Source organism: Pituophis catenifer, unplaced genomic scaffold, assembly GCF_029215685.1.
Source record: "Pituophis catenifer annectens isolate HBS135680 unplaced genomic scaffold, rPitCat1.0.hap2 SCAF_1, whole genome shotgun sequence".
Classification (NCBI taxonomy): domain Eukaryota; kingdom Metazoa; phylum Chordata; class Lepidosauria; order Squamata; family Colubridae; genus Pituophis; species Pituophis catenifer.
The window spans coordinates 278,994,110-279,013,135 of record NW_027256881.1 but is presented as its reverse complement, the minus strand read 5'-3'; the positions used below and the strand labels follow the sequence as shown (position 1 = coordinate 279,013,135).

Here is a 19,026-nt window from a genome sequence, read left to right as displayed (position 1 = left end):
AGACCCTATGAAAGAAAAAGCTCTCCTCTGAGTCCTATCAGCCCACACACGGTTGGGATCTGAAGCATGTCCCTCTTTATGGGATGGGACAGGTAAAGACAGCTGGAGAGCCCCTGTCCCAGGAAAGTCAGTATGGAATATAACAATCAAAACCTTTGTGAACAATTGCAACGGGGGTATGCTATTGCATGGCTCTTGGGATGGTTCCTGGAACCATGGTTTAATAGAATATTTACATTTACATTAGAATAGTATTGTATCCAAATAGATTTTAAAACTATAATGAGTACTAATATCAGAAGTTCATACTACTAAAATATCTGAGTTCTGTAGCAATTTAAAAACAGTGTGCATACTGTAGAACCAATGTTAAGTAGCTAGATAGTACCTGTGTTTCCCCGAAAATAAGACCCTGTCTTATTTTTTTGAAGCCCAAAATAAGTGCTTGGCCTTATTTTCGGGGATGCCTTATTATTTTGGGGCGCGTGGAGCAAGACGGGGCTCCTCTTGCCGTCTTACTTATTTCGAGCTCTGTCTCCCTAACCCTAACCAGAGGAAATGGCGGAGACCGCCTGCGCATGTGTTTAAATATTTTTGGGGAGGGCTTATTTTCAGAGGAAACAGGGTAATAGATAAATATAATAATAGATCATTCAATCTGTAAGATAAACAGATGCACATTATGACCCAGAGTCAGCTTTTTATTTATTTATTTATTTATTTATTTATTTGATTCATATGCCGCTCTTCTCCGGAGACTCAGGGCGGCTTACAATGCGTTAAGCAATAGCCTTCATACTTTTGTATATACCTGCTTAGTAGGGCTTTTGGCCCCCCCAAGTGGTGTTCTTTTTATACAAAGTCAGCTTATTGCCCCCACAATCCGGGTCCTCATTTTACCTACCTCGGAAGGATGGAAGGCTGAGTCAACCTTGAGCCTGGTGAGATTTGAACTTGCAGTAATTGCAGGCAGCTGGCAGCTAAGTGCTACTTAACAGCACTTTAATCCGCTGCACCACCAAGGCTTTTTACCAAAGCCAAACTTTGTGAGGTAAAGTAGACCGGAAACATGGGTAGATAAGCTAATTTTACTTTATTGTGAGATTACATTAACAGAATCTTGCAAGTCTGAAAGTATTCTGTATATCTCCCCCCCTCATCCCCTTTACAGCCTAGGAAACTAGGGAGGGTCTCTTCTGAGCCCCTGGCCTTTCCCACATTCCTGCTTCAGGCTGTCTTTCATTTGATCATTCCCTTGGCTGCATCTCCTTGCCTTGCCTCCCAAGGCCATTCTCACATACCATTACACTCAGGGAGAGAACCTTTGGTCTTCTAAACGTTTGAACAGTTATCTTTAATCAAGACACTTCCACAAGACATGAAGAACAGCTGCATCTCCCTTCATGCTGTAAATACACAAGTCCTCTCTCTTTAGATAGGTCCCTACCTAATACTAAGCCTGCCTCCCAAAACCAGTCTCAGGGATGAATGAACAAATTTGTCACGCGGCTGTAAAGACAAAAGGGAAAAAGGCTCCCTCAAGCTGAATTGCATGTCTCCCTGTGTGATTTGCCTGGCAGTAATAAAGAAGAGATTTGTTGTGGCCTTCTTCCAGAATATTTTAAGACCTCCCTATCTAGCCAGAGTCTTGACATTTCCAAATATCCTCCCATCCAAATGCTAGTTAAATTCACTCTACTTAATTTGGGGGAACCAGCCAAGCTTGGCTGTGGGCTGCTACCTACTATGGAAGAAAATGCAAAATTTCCCAACAGAAATCAAAGTCTTGGCCAAATTTAATACCAGCTATGATTTTAGTTTCCAGCAATTATGACTTTTCCCTTCTTGGTATTTTCAGCTGTTGGAATGGATCCGGCGCACCATACCATGGTTGGAGAATCGGACACCTGAGAACACCATGCAAGCCATGCAGCAGAAACTGGAAGATTTCCGAGATTACCGACGCCTTCACAAGCCTCCCAAAGTCCAAGAGAAATGCCAGCTGGAAATCAACTTCAACACGTTGCAAACTAAGCTGAGGCTTAGCAACAGGCCAGCCTTCATGCCTTCGGAAGGGAAAATGGTTTCGGTGAGTGTGTTAGATTAATGAGTTCATACACAATGACTTGGCAAAGAGGATTTCCTACTGTTACTGCTGCTTTCATGGGCCAGTGGAACTCGGTTTCCTAGAGCTGAATGTATATTGGTTGCCATGGGCTTTATTACAACTTGTAGTAGCCACAGATTATAAATTGCCAAGTGATACCGTACTATTCTAACTGGTTGTCCCTTCTAGAAAACAGACACCACACATGAGATTTTTTGTTTTAACCTAAGGTAACTGAATAATAAATTCATATACTTTTTTGAATCCATCTTCCTTTCATGAGCTTAAAATAGTATTTTTAGTGCTCCTTCCTCCAGTCCCCACCCCTCCTCAGCTTGTCCTGAGTTAGCTTGAGCAGTCGAATGATCTTCCATGGTCAATAGGGGACTTGAACCCAGATCTCTTAGTCCAATACCAGGTTATACCATGGTGGCTGTTTTAGAACAGAAATCTCATAGCACCAAAGACCTACATATTAGAGAAGGCATGAAAATACATCCCTCTGTAGGAGAACTCCAGGCCTTAGCAACTCAAAATGTTTGCTAGGGAACCTCTCTATTATCTGGCCCAGCCTTTTCTGATTACAGAAGTTAACTGTCTTTGTATTGTCTCAGATCCCCTTGCCAGAGCTTCATCATTTGCCTGCCTATCTATCTGCCAGTTTTTTTCCACCCATTCATAGTGCGATTGTAGAGGCTCCCCCAAACTTAATTCTCACCATGTTGAGAAATGTTTCAATTATTTTGAATCCATCTGCCTTTTCTTGATAAGTGTTATGCTTCTGCTTTGGTTATACTACAGGATATAAATAACGCCTGGTGTGGCCTGGAACAGGCTGAGAAGGGTTATGAGGAGTGGCTGTTGAATGACATTCGACGATTAGAACGACTGGATCATCTGGCAGAGAAGTTCCGGCAAAAAGCTTCCATTCATGAATCCTGGACAGAGGGTAACACAATATCTAAATGTGTTCTATTATTATTAGAGATTTTTGTAGTCTAGACAAAACAGAAACTGAATGATAAAAACCATCAAGTTAGTAGGAACAAAACTTTGAGACAGCTTTAACTTGCAGGAGTGATGCATATGCATTAGAAGGATAGGATACAGCTGTTTATATACATGAATGTAAAATAAATGTAAAAGTATATTGCTATATTATAGATAATTCTATAGAACTGTGATGGCGAACCTATGGCACATGTGCCACCTGACTGTATCGGTGGGCATGTGAGCTCAGCTCCAGCGTGCATGCATGTGCTGGCCAGCTGATTTTTGGGCCTTCTGGGCCCACCAGAAGTTGGGAAACAGGCTGTTTCTGGCCTCAAGAGGACTTCCGGGGGAGGGGGGAGGTTGTTTCCCCCCTCCGCAGACTCCTAGAAAGGCTTTGGCGCCTGGGGAGAGCGAAAAACAGGCCTACCGGGCCCAATATGTCATTGCATGCCAAAAGCGGAGGGAGCATGTGTGTGTGTGTCGCGCACATGCGCAGGGGGGTGGGGCGCATAGAATTATAGGTGTGGGCACGCACACACGCAACCCCCCCTGCACTCCCCCTGCTTTTGGCACGCAATGGCAAAAAGGTTAGCCATCACTGCTATAGCAGGACAGGGAAAAAACTTCCTACTAATAGAACTTTTAGGGTGTCTCCAGATCCCAGTTCTTAAACAACTGCCCCGGCCCAGCCATTATTTGAGTTGCATATATCTGCTTCTCGGGACCTGCGGGACTAATAATATTTTAATCTTGGTTGGCGTGGGAAGGGGGCAACTCCAGCTTTGTTCTGCTGAGCTGTGCCAGCTCTTCATGTGACCAGGACTCCCTTAACTGAGTCACCATCCTTGAGCCAAGTATTATTCTCAGCCTTCACTAGCTTGTCATTGCTCTAGAGAGCCTGCAAAACACACATTCAATCCACCACTAAGGGCAGGGAAGCACTTGATTTGATCAGATAGCTCCATCAAGAAATACTCCTCCTCAAGATGTTACCATTTTTAAACATCAGGTATTCCCCCCCAGGAGGCTGTGTAATAATTAACCGGGCCATGCCGCAACGAATTCAGGCCACACTCGTGATCACCCACCCACAAGAAGGGACAACTTGTGACGCTCTAGGCCAGAGGTCTTCAAACTTGGCAGCTTTAAGACTTGTGGACTTCAACTCCCAGAATTCTCTAGCCAGAGAATTCTGGGAGTTGAAGTCCACAAGTCTTAAAGCTGCCAAGTTTGAAGACCTCTGCAGTCTAGCCAATTGTCCCATAGGGAGAATGGAAGAATAGGCCTCTCACCAGCCTGCAGCACCAGATAGTAGCTTCCATAGATTGGACAAGATTTCACTCATGCAGCCCCAATGGATTTCCCTCCTCTTCCAGAACTTAAGGATATAAAAATCCAGAATCAGCCTTTTAAGGCAGGCTAAGCCAAGAAACAGGAATTCCAGAAATGCTACTTTATCGTTACAGGATTTATTAACAGAGTCTTGAAACCTTGTCCAAGATTCTCTCCATCTAGTCTTATACTAAACAAAATCAAGGCTAGAGTTCTTTTGAAATTCTTTCTCGTGCTTCACTGTGTCTCTGGGCACAGTAATGTCTTCTGTTGAAGTCCGTCTTCAACAGCTCACCCCTTCTTTCTCTTCTTAATACAGTCTCATACCTTCCCCAACCAGAAATTCCTTTACACCCATTGAAGTTGAAGAGCTCCCTCAAGTGGTGGCTCCCATCTTTACAGTCTTCTCACAAAATCCAATTCTCCATAGACATCAGACTGATGACCATACTTAGTAGCCTGGGGAGTCTAGTGAAAGCAACAGCAAAGACCAAAATAAGCTTTCTGGAGCTGCACACAATACCTTCAACAAATTCCATATCAGGCAATGGGGAGTCAGCAGTTTAATTCAGCTAATGAAGGAAGCAACTGAGCTCTATTCTGGTTGAAGAAAATATACCGTAGTTTATGGCAGAATATGACTAAGGAATCCATGACATATCTGCATCCTGGCTCAATTGCAAAACCTGGACTGGTGAATGAAGTCTTGATCTCAGGGCGTTCAAGCAATTTTTTTAAAATGTTTAGTTGATCATCAATGTATCTTTGGTCAATTACAAGCTGGAAAGCTTCATGTTTTCCAATCAGAGAGAAAAAGCCACAAATGTTTTTACCAAAGATCTACCACAGACTTTCTGCAACTTCTTGCAATAATGCTCTCATTATTGCAATTATATGTGTGGAGAATGACAGGACCAGCTTCTGATTCAAATAGCAAAGAGTCAGAGCTTGAGCTTGGTAGAAAGCTAAGCCCCCAACTAAGAAGGATCAAGGGTCTATGGAGATTCTCAGTGATCCAGATCATGGTTGTCCCAAGGGTGCTTTTTCAAGAGGCAACTGGACTTTCTGGTTTTTCATTGAAGACATTTCACTTCTCATCCAAGAAGCTTCTTTAGTTCTGGCTGGATGTTGGGGAATGGAAGGATTTATACCAGAGGTGGGCTGCTGCTGGTTCAGACCGGTTCACCTGTACCGGTAGTTCCGACCTCCGGCTGGGCCCATCCACCCGCCCTGGTGCTATCCCGTCCTATGTATCTCACTCTCTGGCTCGCTCGCCCCGCCGATGCAGACCAGCTGATTTCCACACCTCACCTGCTCTACTCACCATGGCTGCCTGAGAAGGTGTGCTGAAAGCCGCATGCATGAAATTGCCATGTGTTTGAAGTCGCGCGCAAGTGCAGAAGGCGCTCACATTTGTTAATTATATGAAGCGCAATTATATGAAGTTGTTAATTATATGAAGCGCAATTATATGAAGTTGTTAAATTATATGAAGCCCACCTCTGATTTATACTCCTTACAGACAGCTGGTCATTTGCATTCTTTTAGAGAGTCGTTGAGGTCACCTGGAGGTTTAGCTGTGTCTTCAGGGTCACCTGAATAATGCAAATTCATAAACGCATGGCACAACATAGGAGAACAAACCCATCAGGACAAGATTCAGCAGTCCATCTGCATTTAAAAGACAAATGCCATTCTTTTGAAGACAGCGAAGTCCACATTTTGGACAAAGAGGACCGCTGGTTTGAAAGAGGAGTCAAAGAGGCCATCTGTGTCAAAATTGAACAGCCCTCTCTCAACAGAGAATACGACATCTATCTCCAGTCTACAACACAGTCCACACTACAACAGTTCCCAGAGGACTCCTGTGGTGGCCCGCCAGCGGTCTGCACGAATTAATTGCTGATCCTGATGACGAGGAGACTGGTGTGGTGTTGCGCCAGCAGCCTGTCAGACAGTGAGGAGGCTGAAGAAGATGTGGTGCCAGAGGCAGGGATTCAGTCAGGGCCTTCAGAACCTCCAGAGGCGCCTTTAAGTGAAGAGGATGAAGAGGAGGAGCCTCTTCTCAATGCACGGGCACGCAGAGCTGCCAAAAGGCAGGAGTGATTCCTCAGGAGGAGGTCTCGAGAGTAAGGCTTGGGGCTAATTGGCCACACTCTTAGCCTATTTAAGAAAGAACGCAGCTTGTAACAAGTTGCAGGAAACAACTTTAGTTCGCTAATCATTGCGTTGGGATATCTCTGCAACCTTGCTTCTGGGCTTTCTGCCAACTCCAGTAAGACTCTGACTATCTTATCTGTGGAATTCTGGCAGGCTGTTAAGAACGCTTATTAACAGCCGGCATTTGTTAAAACTGCATTATTTGAGTAAACTAAGTTTTGTTCAGAGTTTGTGTGTGCTGTGTTCTTTGGGATCCGTAGCTGGGGCAGAACAGCTCCAGACCCATTTGCACCACTTGGGTGACCCTGATGCAGTGGTGGATTGCCCCCGGTTCGCACCGGTTCTATAGAACCAGTAGTAAAACCGGCGGGAGGCTCTGCCCACCGACCCCCCGTCATCAAAATGCTTCTGCGCATGTGCAGAAGCTTCTGCACTTGTGCAGAAGAGTGCACATGTGCGCGAGTGAAGCGCACGCATGCACGCAGCCCTGTTACGAACCGGTAGTAAAGGTAAGAACTCACCCCTGCCCTGATGAGAAAGATAAACCCCCAGGTGGCCTCAACGACTCTCTAAAAGAATGCAAGAAGAAGGCCATTAATTCTCCAAATTAATTAATGCCCCACAAGTGGAACTTCGGCTGGAATGGATATTGTGGATATCTTCCACTCTAGATTATCATAGTTCAGTAGACCTCCTCTTGTCCATAATTAAAATCTAGCTACAAGTAACAGGGATGAGACTCTCTATGGATTGTTCTTCACCTAATTTTATAGCTCAGTCAGTTTTAGTGTTATGTGCTGATTGGTTTGCAACCAAGCACATTGAAAATGCGCTAATTGCCTCTTGCTTTTTTGCTGCTGTAGGACACTTGGTCTGCAAAGTTTTATTGACCACAGTCTCAATAAAGGTCAGGTGGTTCAAGGTCAAATTAATACATGAGACACAGAATAAGCCTGCCCTGTTCCACTAAAAACACACCTACCTTGGCAATCTTTGACACTACTGCCTTACAGGATTACACCTATAAGACTTCCACGGGAATTTCTACATATTTCTTTATTAAAGTCAGTTCTTACATTTCAGCCAAAGTTTCCTTCGGTGGAAGTAGTAGCTGTAAATGGTGCCTAGCAAGGACTAGGGGTGCTTTGGATATAATACCCTGCCTTTGGATATGTCCCATTAGAAGACATCTTGACTTTGCTATATAAAAATAGTATATTAATCATACCATGAAGGTCAATTTTTTTTAGCAGGGACAGGGCATCCACCTTCTCAGGCATGGGCAAAGTAGAGGGAAGATGTGCAAGGAGCATCAGTATCTATAACCAATTGTACAAGTATCATACTTTATGCTTACCTTTCTCAAGTGTATTTCCTTTTATGTCTCTTTTTTGGGTTATGGTGAAACTGAGAAATTTGCTACCCGCTCCCACATGCAGCAACATTAAAACATTTTTAACATTCCAGTCCTGCCTCTGGAAGGAAGGAAGCCCCATTAGGATGGTTTATGTTCCAGAAAACGGGAGGGCTGAAAAATGATTGAACTTAAAGGGGATCAGACTTTACCAAATAAATATGGTGACTCTGAGTCAGTATTTCACAGAACAAACCTTATTTCTTACTAATATGATTAAACTGCTATAAAAAAAAACTTCTATTAGAAGATGCTTCTTATGTAAATCGATCACCTTTAGGCCCTTAATTCATTCCTCTTTGCTGTCCACCTCTTGATAGGCAAAGAAGCCATGTTGCAGCAGAAGGATTATGAAACTGCCACCCTCTCGGAGATCAAGGCTCTGCTAAAGAAACACGAGGCATTTGAGAGTGATCTTGCTGCTCACCAGGACCGTGTAGAACAGATCGCTGCTATTGCACAAGAACTTAAGTACGGCTCCCACGCTGTTTACTTTTTGCGGGTTGATGCTGTTCTTCTCAAATTCAGCTCTGCTCCTTTTTTTAAATTGGAAGTTTAGTGAAGCACGGACTTGAGTACCCAAAAAAAAAAAAAAAAAGAACAGTTGGGACGAGAAAGGGAACTATGCACTATGGCATCTAACAAATCATGAGAGATACATAGCTGGTGTGCATAGATTACATATTTCATCATTCATTTTTGGGACTTAATTTTGTCTGCAAGCTCAAATAAGGACATCCAAGTCCATAAATTAGCCCTCCTCAATCTAGTACTGTCACTCCCAGCATTCCCAACCACCGTGGAAATAATAGTAATTATCTCTTGGGCATCAGGTTAACAAAGACAACTACCGTGTTTTCCCAAATATAAGACCCTGTCTTATATTTTTTTTAACCCGAAATAAGCGCTTTGCCTTATTGCCATGCGCTCAAAAGCCCGATTGGGCTTATTATCAGAGGATGTCTTATTTTATTTATTTATTTATTGGTTCGATTTATATGCCGCCCTTCTCCGGAGACTCAGGGCGGCTTACAATGCGTTAAGCAATAGCCTTCATACTTTTGTATATACCTGCTTAGTAGAGCTTTCCCCCCCCCCCCCCAGCGGTGTTCTTTTTTATACAAAGTCATCTTATTGCCCCCACAATAAGTAAAATATCTTCATTTTACCTACCTCGAAAGGATGGAAGGCTGAGTCAACCTTGAGCCTGGTGAGATTTGAACTTGCAGTAATTGCAGGCAGTTGGTGCTACTTAACAGCACTTTAGTCTGCTGCGCCACCAGGGCTCTTTATATTTTGGGGGAAACAGGGTATCGAGGAGATTAAAGTTTGCTTTCACCTGAGCTCCATTTTTTATGCTTTTGCAAACATTTATGTTGTTTCCAGTCTACCTAACATCCTAGGGTTTTCCTCCTTTTCATGTTTTAAGCAGGTATGGCTCATCTTAGCTTTTTGAGCTCAGCTAAGGCAGTAGACCTATCCTCCCATTGGGCAAGTGATCATTTAAGTTCAGATACAATAGAATTAAAACTTAATTGGGTGTAGACAAGGCTGGTAACTACATAGCTCTCCCCTCTTATAATACTTGGATTTTCATACATCTGTTAACTAAGAAATTCAAGGCAGAAGAAAACAAAACATTTCATTCAGCATGCCACTAATGTGATTTAATGCTACAAAATTATGGAGGATAAAAACTATGAAAATACGTCAGATGAATTCTTAATGTGTAAGAAGTCTTCTGGACAAAGCTGGTCAGAATGGATAGCAGGATCTTGGGTTATATGGACTTTGTTTTCTCCTGCACAACTATTTTATGACCTTTGTGTGCCGTCAATTATTTACATTGTTTCATAACATATTTTGTATTAATCTTCTACCAATGGGTTGGATAAAAGTTTTTTCTTTTCTCTCTTTTTGTAAATTCTTGTTTTTGTTAGTGAGCTAGATTATTATGATTCACCGAGTGTCAATGCCAGGTGCCAGAAAATATGTGACCAGTGGGATAACCTTGGAGCTTTAACCCAAAAACGACGAGAAGCACTGGAGGTAAAAGATGCTTGCGCAATCCAGGCCTGCAATGTATTTTCCCTAGTTTTTCTGAGTGTTCCGCTCTTAAACTTTGGGAGCAGGAAAGGAAAAATTGACTTAGTGGTCAATTATCTATGGTAGTTGCTAGGGAAAACTATCCAAGATTTGGTACTTGGGCTCCCCTGATATTGCTGAGCTGTGAGTATCAATTGATAGAAAAATTTTATGGGATAAATTAGAGGCTATGGGAATAGAAAAGAAATTGTTATATTTAATTCGACTGTTATACACGGAAACCCAAGTAAGAGTTCGAGTGAATAGATCAGGATCGGTAATTTTAACTTATATTTAAATGACCTCCCAAAATGTCTGGAAGATACATCACTCCATGGGCCTAGTATAGGAACAAGACAGGTCAATTGCTTGTTATATGCCGATGATATAATTTTGTTGTCGGCCTCACAGGTGGGGCTACGAAGGTCACTTGGGAGGTTGGCAGCATATTGTATAAAAAATCGCCTGACAATTTATATAGAGAAATCAAAGGTAATGATATTTAGCAGGCAACAAAATATGAGGAGATGGGTTTTAAATGACAGAAGAATAGAACAAGTTCAGTCATTTACCTATTTAGGGCTAGTATTTCAGACAAATGGCAAATGGAATAAGCAGGTAAAAGCCGGAGCTCGGAAGGCCATGGCTCAGATGGCTCAATTAAACAAACTTATTTTAGAGAAAACTCCATCTTCATTAATCCCAGTGCTAAAGGTCTTCCAGGCGAAAATTGAACCAGTACTTACCTATGGGGCAGAAATATGGGGGTCAGTTAAGCTGCCTGGGCTGGAAACCCCTCAAAATAAGTTCCTGAGGAGAATTTTGGCAGTGTCCCCCGGAACCCCAGCATGTGTAGTAAGGGCAGAAACAGGAGTCCATGCGACTGGCACTAGGGCCTTGTTGAAGACTGTTTATTATTGGTTGAGAATAATCGAGATGGAAGAAGGGAGGTTACCAAAATTAGCGCTAATGGAGCAGATTATCTCAAGTAATAAAAATAACTGGTTATCAAGACTTCTGAAGCAGGTATCTAGCTCTGGTATCCCTTTAAATTGGCAGCAGTACGACTACAGGCAGATCCGAAATTGGATTGCACAGAGATTTAAGGACATAAGTGCCCAATCGGATATTGCACAGGTGACAGCAGTAAAAGTTTGCCCCTGGTTATCAGCCAATAAACAAATTTTCAAAATAGAAAAATATTTAGCTGTGCCTTTGTTTCCCATCCTGAGAAGATTCTTTACAAAATTGAGGTTGGACCAACTTGGAACAAATATGCTCTGGGGTAGATATAAGGGTATTCCTGTAAGGGAAAGGGTCTGTCTATGTGGGACGGGGGAAGTCGAAACAACGTCCCACGTAATTTTTGATTGCCCCCTATATTCAGACCTGAGGGAACATCAACTGGGCAGGATCTTTTATACCAGCACCCCTAAGTCTAAAGAGCACTTTTTGCAATATTGTTTGTTAGGTTCCAACTTGCAGTTGGTAAAATGGATTGCTAAATTTGTGGTAAAGTTGATGGAAAGGAGGGCAAAGTTGGTGCAGCAAAATGCGGTAGATTGTAAGAATGACCACTTGATCTAACAATGTAATTTTAATAGCAGTTAACACTGATTGGGTAGATGCAGGGGCGACATTATAATATAATTTTAATTATATTTAAATGGTACTTTAAATTATTGTATTTTATCCCGATTTTATTTTAGATCGTATTTTATTCTAATTGTATTTTAATTGCGAGTTATTCCAATCTTACTTAATTTGTTTTACCAAACCTTTGTAATGATTTGTCTTTGTAATTCTGCACTTGATATGGCCCAAAGGGCTAATCAATAAATAAAATTGAATTGAGTATCATTTTCAGCAGCCCTAGCTGCTGAAACCAATGGTGAAGATAGAGAAAATGGTATTTCAGTATTGCAGTAACTTTGGAGAATCTCAGGCCATGATTCCCCAAATATGGAAGGTGTTTTAAAAGTGGTTCTTTTAAAAGACACTTCAGAAATCAAGATTTCGCATGTAAGATTGGAAGATGTTTAATTGGATTCATAATAAGCTCTTGTTCTGCATTTTGCATTCCATTTCTGGATCCAATGAACTCTTGTTTTGACTTTAATGTTCACATGCATACATACATACATACATACATACATACATACAATCTATTTATGACACTGTACATTTCATGTATGTAGATAGATATGAAATGTACAGTGTCATAAATAGATTATATGTAGTATGTATGTATGTGAAATGTAGAGAACCTTCAGGTAGTTTTTGGAACATTAAAGTCAAAACATGAATGAGTGTGTTTGTGTGTGTACCGAATTTTTCGGTTTATAGGACACACTCCCCCCCCCAAAAAAAAAAGTGGGCGGAAATGTCTGTGCATCTTATAGAGCAAATGTTGCCGAAGCCCCGCTCACCTGCCGGCCCCCACCCTTCGGCCTCTGCCTCCCAGCAGTTTGCCTCCTTGCAGCAAACAGCCCAGTCAGCTTCAGCACAGCCTGATTTAGCATGAGCAGATTGGTGGTTGGATCAGCCTCCCAGAATATCGCCGATCAGCTGTTCCAGCCTGGGGGGATCGCTGCTGCCCATTGCCGCCATTGCCACCATCACTGCCGCCTCTGCACAAAATTGAGAAAATAGAGAAATTGAGAAGGAAGGAATGAAGAATGTATACATTGCTGAGACCAGATTCTAAAGCTTATCAGACATTTGATACCATTTACACAACTAATTTATTATACACATACACAAAACTTAAGAATCTATGAAGTACTTTGCTATATATTCCCTCATGTTCTGTGACATTTTTATACTCAGAGTACCACTCTAGATCATTGCTTATTCTTTATATAAATTAAAATTTAATGTATCTGTATGTCTATCTGGTTTGTGGGCTGAGTAAGAGAGGAACATAATTTTGAAAATAATCCTTCTTTAGAGTACAAGGAAAAAGGATAAGCAAGAAAAATATCCCAATGATATAGTTAATAGGGGTGTGTAAAGTGTCCAATCCTTACCATAATTGTTCAAAATTGGCACATTTCTGAGATGGTTAGAGCAGTATTGCACTTGTTCTTCTGACCTGGTAAGGTCAGAACGTTTTGCATCTTACTATATAGGTCATTCAACGTTCACAATAATATAATACCTACATTTTTGTCTATCGTGCATTATTTTTCTCTGGACTCATTACAGAGAACAGAAAAACTGCTGGAGACGATTGATCAGCTGTATCTAGAGTATGCCAAACGAGCTGCACCTTTCAATAATTGGATGGAGGGGGCTATGGAGGACCTTCAGGATACATTTATTGTCCACACAATTGAAGAGATTCAGGTATGTATGTTTGAAATACTGCCTTTTCAATCTTTGATTATAGTAGGTTCATGACACTAGCTCACGGGTGTCAAACTCGCAACGGCACATTGCCATCACGTAACGTTTCGCGATGTTTTTCCCCTTCGCGGAGCTGGGGTAGGCGTGGCCTGCACGTGACGCATCCGGCCTGCAGGCTGCCCGTTTGACACCCCTGCACTAGCTGATTCTGACACTGTCTGCCCAACAAAAAAATAGCTTCTCTTCTCTCACAGACACAGGCAGGTGACAGCAGCTATCCCTAAATGGATGAGAAATATTGGTGTATGCCAGTCCATACCACATATACAGCTGGGAGCAAATGCAGAACTTGAAGGAAAAGGAGTGTCTCAGTCTCTTGCCCCTGGCCCAGATCTATTTTCTGATATTTGTAGGAGTGGACAATCAGTCTAAATCAGTTTTCCTGATTTTATCCCATCTGCCACTAAAGCTAGGGAGACAGCTACACAGGATATTCTTCTTTTCCATGGGTCATAGTTAAGAGAATCATGGCAGAGGAACGGCTATTAAGACCTAGTCATATTATGTATGTGCCAAATACGTCTCCCTATTAATGCATACAAGCAAATTCTTAACCCAGATCTAATGCTCAAAGGAGAGATGAACTATTCCATTTGAAAACATTAGACTGGATTTCTAAAACTGTCAATAGTTGGTAAACCATGGGACATGATTATTTTGGATGTCCCTGGACTTCGAAGAATCAATATGAAAGTTTGGTTATAGTGTATCAAGGATTTTCCTTGAATGACTGAGTGAAAAGGTGGCCTTAATCACAAATGCATAGGGATGCTTTTATGTTTAAAAAGAAAAAAAAATCCTATTTCTGTTTCAGAAAGAATTAAATTTTATCCTTTAAATGATATAAAAATTTAGCCTATTAAATGATATAAATGATATAAACATTTAGCTTCCAAGATTATTAAAGAGAAGATATGTATTTAGCAAACTTGTCTTATAATGTTTCTGGCATATTCTTGCTACAGCCACACTGTAGAAAATTGTCTTTGAACCAAGTTTAAATTTTCTCTTTCCAAATTGTGTTTAAAAATTCTAATCTCTGAAAAAAAAAAAAGTATTTTCTTACCATGCAGTGATGCCATGCGCTTCTCTGTTGAACTGCTATAGATAGATAATATATTTTTCTGTCTGGTGTAAGGGTTATATTTTAAGGAGTGTTTCATTTCTCATTACTATATTATTTTGTTTTGTCAGGGACTGACCACAGCCCATGAACAGTTTAAAGCTACCTTGCCAGATGCTGACAAAGAGCGACAAGCTATCCTAGGAATCCACAATGAAGTGTCAAAAATTGTCCAGACCTACCATGTCAACATGGCAGGAACCAATCCTTACACCACTATCAGCCCACAGGAAATCAATGGCAAATGGGACCGTGTGAGTTGCTTTCAAGATTAAGCTGCTTGTCCCTCTGGGTATTCTGACACCTTTTTAGTGGTTCATCCAAAGCGTTTCTTTGTGGAAGTAAATCTTGCTGAGCTCAGTGGGACTTCATTCTGCATCAGTATATATTAGATTTGCAACATCAGTGTCCGTTCTCTCAGATGCCCAATATTTTGTTCAACTTTTCTGATCTCTTGTTCTATCGGAAAGGAATCTTTGGTGTTGATTTCAAAAGCTAATTCTGAATTATATCTTATTCTTTGGCCTGTCAAAGGATAGATATTTACTGAGAGGCATGGTGGCTTAAACCAGCCTTTTTTCTATCTGATGCTGGACAGGTATTAATAATGTGCTTACCAGAATTCTTAGCTAGCATGGCCAACAGCTGGGAGATTTCAGTAGAAGTAATCTGAATATTTTTGGTAGGCACTATGTTGTGGAAAGGTAGTTATTAGCTATTAGCGCTATTGCAGATTAAAAATGATTTGTTTGGAATTTATGTAGCAACTTTGGAATTTGTACTGGCTGATGCCCTGTTGGGTTTAGTGTTGCACAAATATTGCTTCACCCATTTCAAGAATCCTTTTTGTTTGTTCATGTTTGATAATACTGAGCAAAAGATTCTGAGCTTTTGTGTTTTTGCTAAAGGTGAGACAACTTGTTCCCAGAAGAGATCAGGCCCTGATGGAAGAACATGCACGCCAGCAGCATAACGAGAAACTCCGCAAACAATTTGGGGCTCAGGCCAATGTCATTGGGCCGTGGATCCAAACCAAGATGGAGGTAAAAACTCAATGTTTAATTGGATACTTTTCTGCTGAAGAATTTACTGTTTCAAAACATATTCAAGCCAAAAACAGAAAGAAAGATCTCCTAGGCCCGTGATGGCAAACCTATGGCACGCGTGCCACAGGTGGCACGTGGAGCCGTATTAGTGGGCACGCGAGCTCAGCTCCACCAGCTGATTTTCGGGCCTTCCAGGCCTACCGGAAGTTGGCAAATGGGCCATTTTCCGCCTCCGGAGGAGTTCCGAAGGGATGGGGAAGGCCGTTTTTGCCCTCCCCAGGGCCCTAGAAAGGCTCTGGAGCCTGGGGAGGGCAAAAAACGGGCCTACCAGGCCCACCATGCCATCGTGTGCCAAATGCGGGGGGAGCACGGGGGGTTGCATATGGGTGTTCGCGCGCACACGTGTAACCACCACGCACTCCCCCGACTTTTGGTACGCGATGGCAAAAAGGTTAGCCATCACTGTCCTAGGCTGCTTCAACACTTGATTTGAGGACATTTTGGGCCCTGCACATTAGCTGCATTCTTTGGGATTCATGCCCTTCTTCTGACTTCACATGGCACCATTAGTCTGGGAGAGGTTTTCAGCTGCTGAACTGCTGCTACTCCACAGAAAATGCTGAAAGATGGTATTGTAGGGGGGCTTCCAGTTAAGATGGTGACATGAGAAATGATGGCTTCTTATGATGGCTTCTCTAGAAAAAAATAAATATTTACTTCTGGCTAAACTGACCTAACTTTGACTTCAAACGATAACATCATCATTGCAATAAATATTAAGGTACTTTTGGAAAATACCATATTGTAGCAATTCTTCTGGTGCTGATGGTTTCTCATGGATGGCAACTGTTGCCTCCTTCTCCTCCTTGCTTCTCTAGTCTTCTTCTGAAGACAGGGGTCACCCAGCACCTTCCTGTCGTCCCCTATCCTCTTGTGAATGAAGGTGATCTTTGCCTACACCACAAAATGTGATGAGGCAACAAAGTGTAGGAGTTGGGAACAATGCTTGCAGGACAGCACACTTTCAGGTTTCATGTACTTTGATGCTCAACTTCATATTTGCTTGCTCACAGTAAAAGCTCACAGACATGACACAGCTAGATTATCTGCTTTATTGCAGGCATCAAAAAATAATTTACACATAAAAGAGTTTCTGAATATATAGTTTATGTATACACTCTAAGTTAGGAGTCTCCAATGCCCGGGCTGCAGCCCACTAATAGGCCATGGCCTATTTGGAACCAGGCCACATGACTGATGTGCACACACAGAGCTCAATTTGTGCAAGTTGAGCTGTGTATGCATGTGTGCCAGCCCGCTGCTTACGCAAGTTGAGCTGTGGACATGTGCGTCTGCGCTGGCCTACCACTCTCATGGCCCGGTTCCCCTCTTCCCCCCCCCTCCAACCAGGCCACCAAGTTGCAAAGGTTGTGGACCAGTGCTCTAGGTCTTTTCCTCACAGTCTTTTGAATGAACAAAATTCAGCTGTTCGCTTCCGAGCCTTGACAAAACCAGTTATGTTTTCGGCTTCACCAGCTTCTAGCCTTATAAACTATCCCTGAGAGTTTGGAGGGTCAAAATGCTGGCTCTGCCATTTACTTATTTTTAACCTAGGGTCTCTATTGTCATGAAATTTTTAAGGACACGCTATAGGAGGGACACTTAATAAGTATGAAATTATGAGATAGACATGCTGTTTTTGCATTTTGTATAGAGATGGAGCTTCCTGACTCTGCACTTGATTAGATGTAGTGTGCAATTTAATACTCCTTTCAGCTTATCACAGAAGAATTCTGCCCCAGCACTCTAAGCAATTTTAGTTGCTTAGAAATAGAAATTCCCCTGATGAGTTGCTATCTAGGGCTTTTCCTTCCTCTGAAGTGAAAAAGCACATTGTTATATAGAGGTATTTAATGTCAGTGCCAAAAATTCTCATATTTATGGATTAAAATTGTGTATATGTCTGTATGGACATATATAGATAGATTAAAATATCTCATTAAAACCAGTAGGTTGCAAAAGAGCTCTGTTTGTCATGTAACAATTTCACAAACGATTGTGTGTATGTGTGTGGGTGTGTAAGTTTATATGAAGAAAAGTGTAGGTTATATAAGATAGGCTTTGGAGAAAGGTGACATTTGGCACAGATTTTTGTCTTCTAACATACAAAATGTGGCAATGACTGAAATGGGTTTGATAACCCTGTGACCAATAGCAGGGATATGCAACTATCTTGTGACTGAAAGTTCTATTTTTAAAAACAAATTTATCAGGGTTCCAGTGTGGTTACAGTATGGGACCTGATGTCACTGGAATGGATGGACCCAAAAAAATTTATGTATATGTATGTGTAAAAGGGAAGTGGGGGCTTAGTGGCTAAGATGCTGAGCTTGTCAATCGAAAGGTTGGCAGTTCAGCGGTTTGAATCCCTACTGCTGGGGTGAGCTCCCGTTACTTGTCCCAGCTTCTGCCAACCTAGCAGTTCGAAAGCACGTAAAAAATGCAAGTAGAAAAATAGGGACCACCTTTGGTGGGAAGGTAACAGCATTCCGTGCGCCTTTGCTGTTTAGTCATGCCGGCCACATGACCACGAAGATGTCTTCGGACAGCGCTGGCTCTTTGGCTTTGAAACAGAGATGAGGTCCGCCCCCTAGAGTCGGGAACAACTAGCACATATGTGCGAGGGGAACCTTTACCTTTACCTATGTGTGTGTAGTTAAAAGGGCTGAATTTGACTGAGGATCTGGAAAAATGAACATGAAATACATGTTGGAGCCACATTGAGCTTTTGTATTTCAAGTGTATTTATTCAGATTTGTTCCTTTTTAATTAGCTTTTGATTAACTTTATAATAGCTCACAACTGGATGCCTCTCTACATTGGCTGCAAACCATATTATGTGCATTCTTTGCCTTTTATTGCATTTTGCAATAATTTTATTGCGCCTATTGCATTTTATCTGAAAAGAAGTTACTCCCAATTATGAATTAAAGATTTAAAACAGGTTTCCTCCATATGCTGCCCTCCAAATGCATTGAACTTCATTTTCTCAGCTTATAGCCAAAGATCTATTGCTTGGAGAAGATGGGAAATCCAGTTCAATATACTTCCATCGAGTTAGACAGCAGTTTCAGTGATTAATGTCCAAGATAAGAATTGCGCTATATTTTTCGGTAGTGAAATAAGTTTGAAGGTGTCCTTCAGTGGTAGGAGCAAGCCAGGGGTGGGTTCTACTTACCTTTACTACTGGTTTGCATCACACCCATGCGCGCAGATCACCTATGATGAAGTCCGGGTCAGTGGGTGGAGCCTCCCGCCAGTTTTACTACCTGTGCTTGCAAACCAGTCCGAACCGGGG

General features: G+C 41.9%; 1 protein-coding gene across 7 annotated transcripts in view; it reads left to right on the top strand.

The window, feature by feature from the left end:
* The window catches only part of ACTN1 (actinin alpha 1), a 123,023-nt gene that overhangs the window by 91,237 nt on the left and 12,760 nt on the right, over window positions 1-19,026 (top strand). For all 7 annotated transcript variants that reach the window (XM_070938593.1, XM_070938576.1, XM_070938602.1 and 4 more), the window contains 7 exons: window positions 1,859-2,089; window positions 2,909-3,056; window positions 8,327-8,477; window positions 9,947-10,055; window positions 13,299-13,439; window positions 14,694-14,876; window positions 15,531-15,665. In XM_070938593.1, coding sequence (XP_070794694.1) covers window positions 1,859-2,089; window positions 2,909-3,056; window positions 8,327-8,477; window positions 9,947-10,055; window positions 13,299-13,439; window positions 14,694-14,876; window positions 15,531-15,665 — 1,098 coding nt within the window. The remainder of the gene's footprint in view (window positions 1-1,858; window positions 2,090-2,908; window positions 3,057-8,326; window positions 8,478-9,946; window positions 10,056-13,298; window positions 13,440-14,693; window positions 14,877-15,530; window positions 15,666-19,026) is intronic.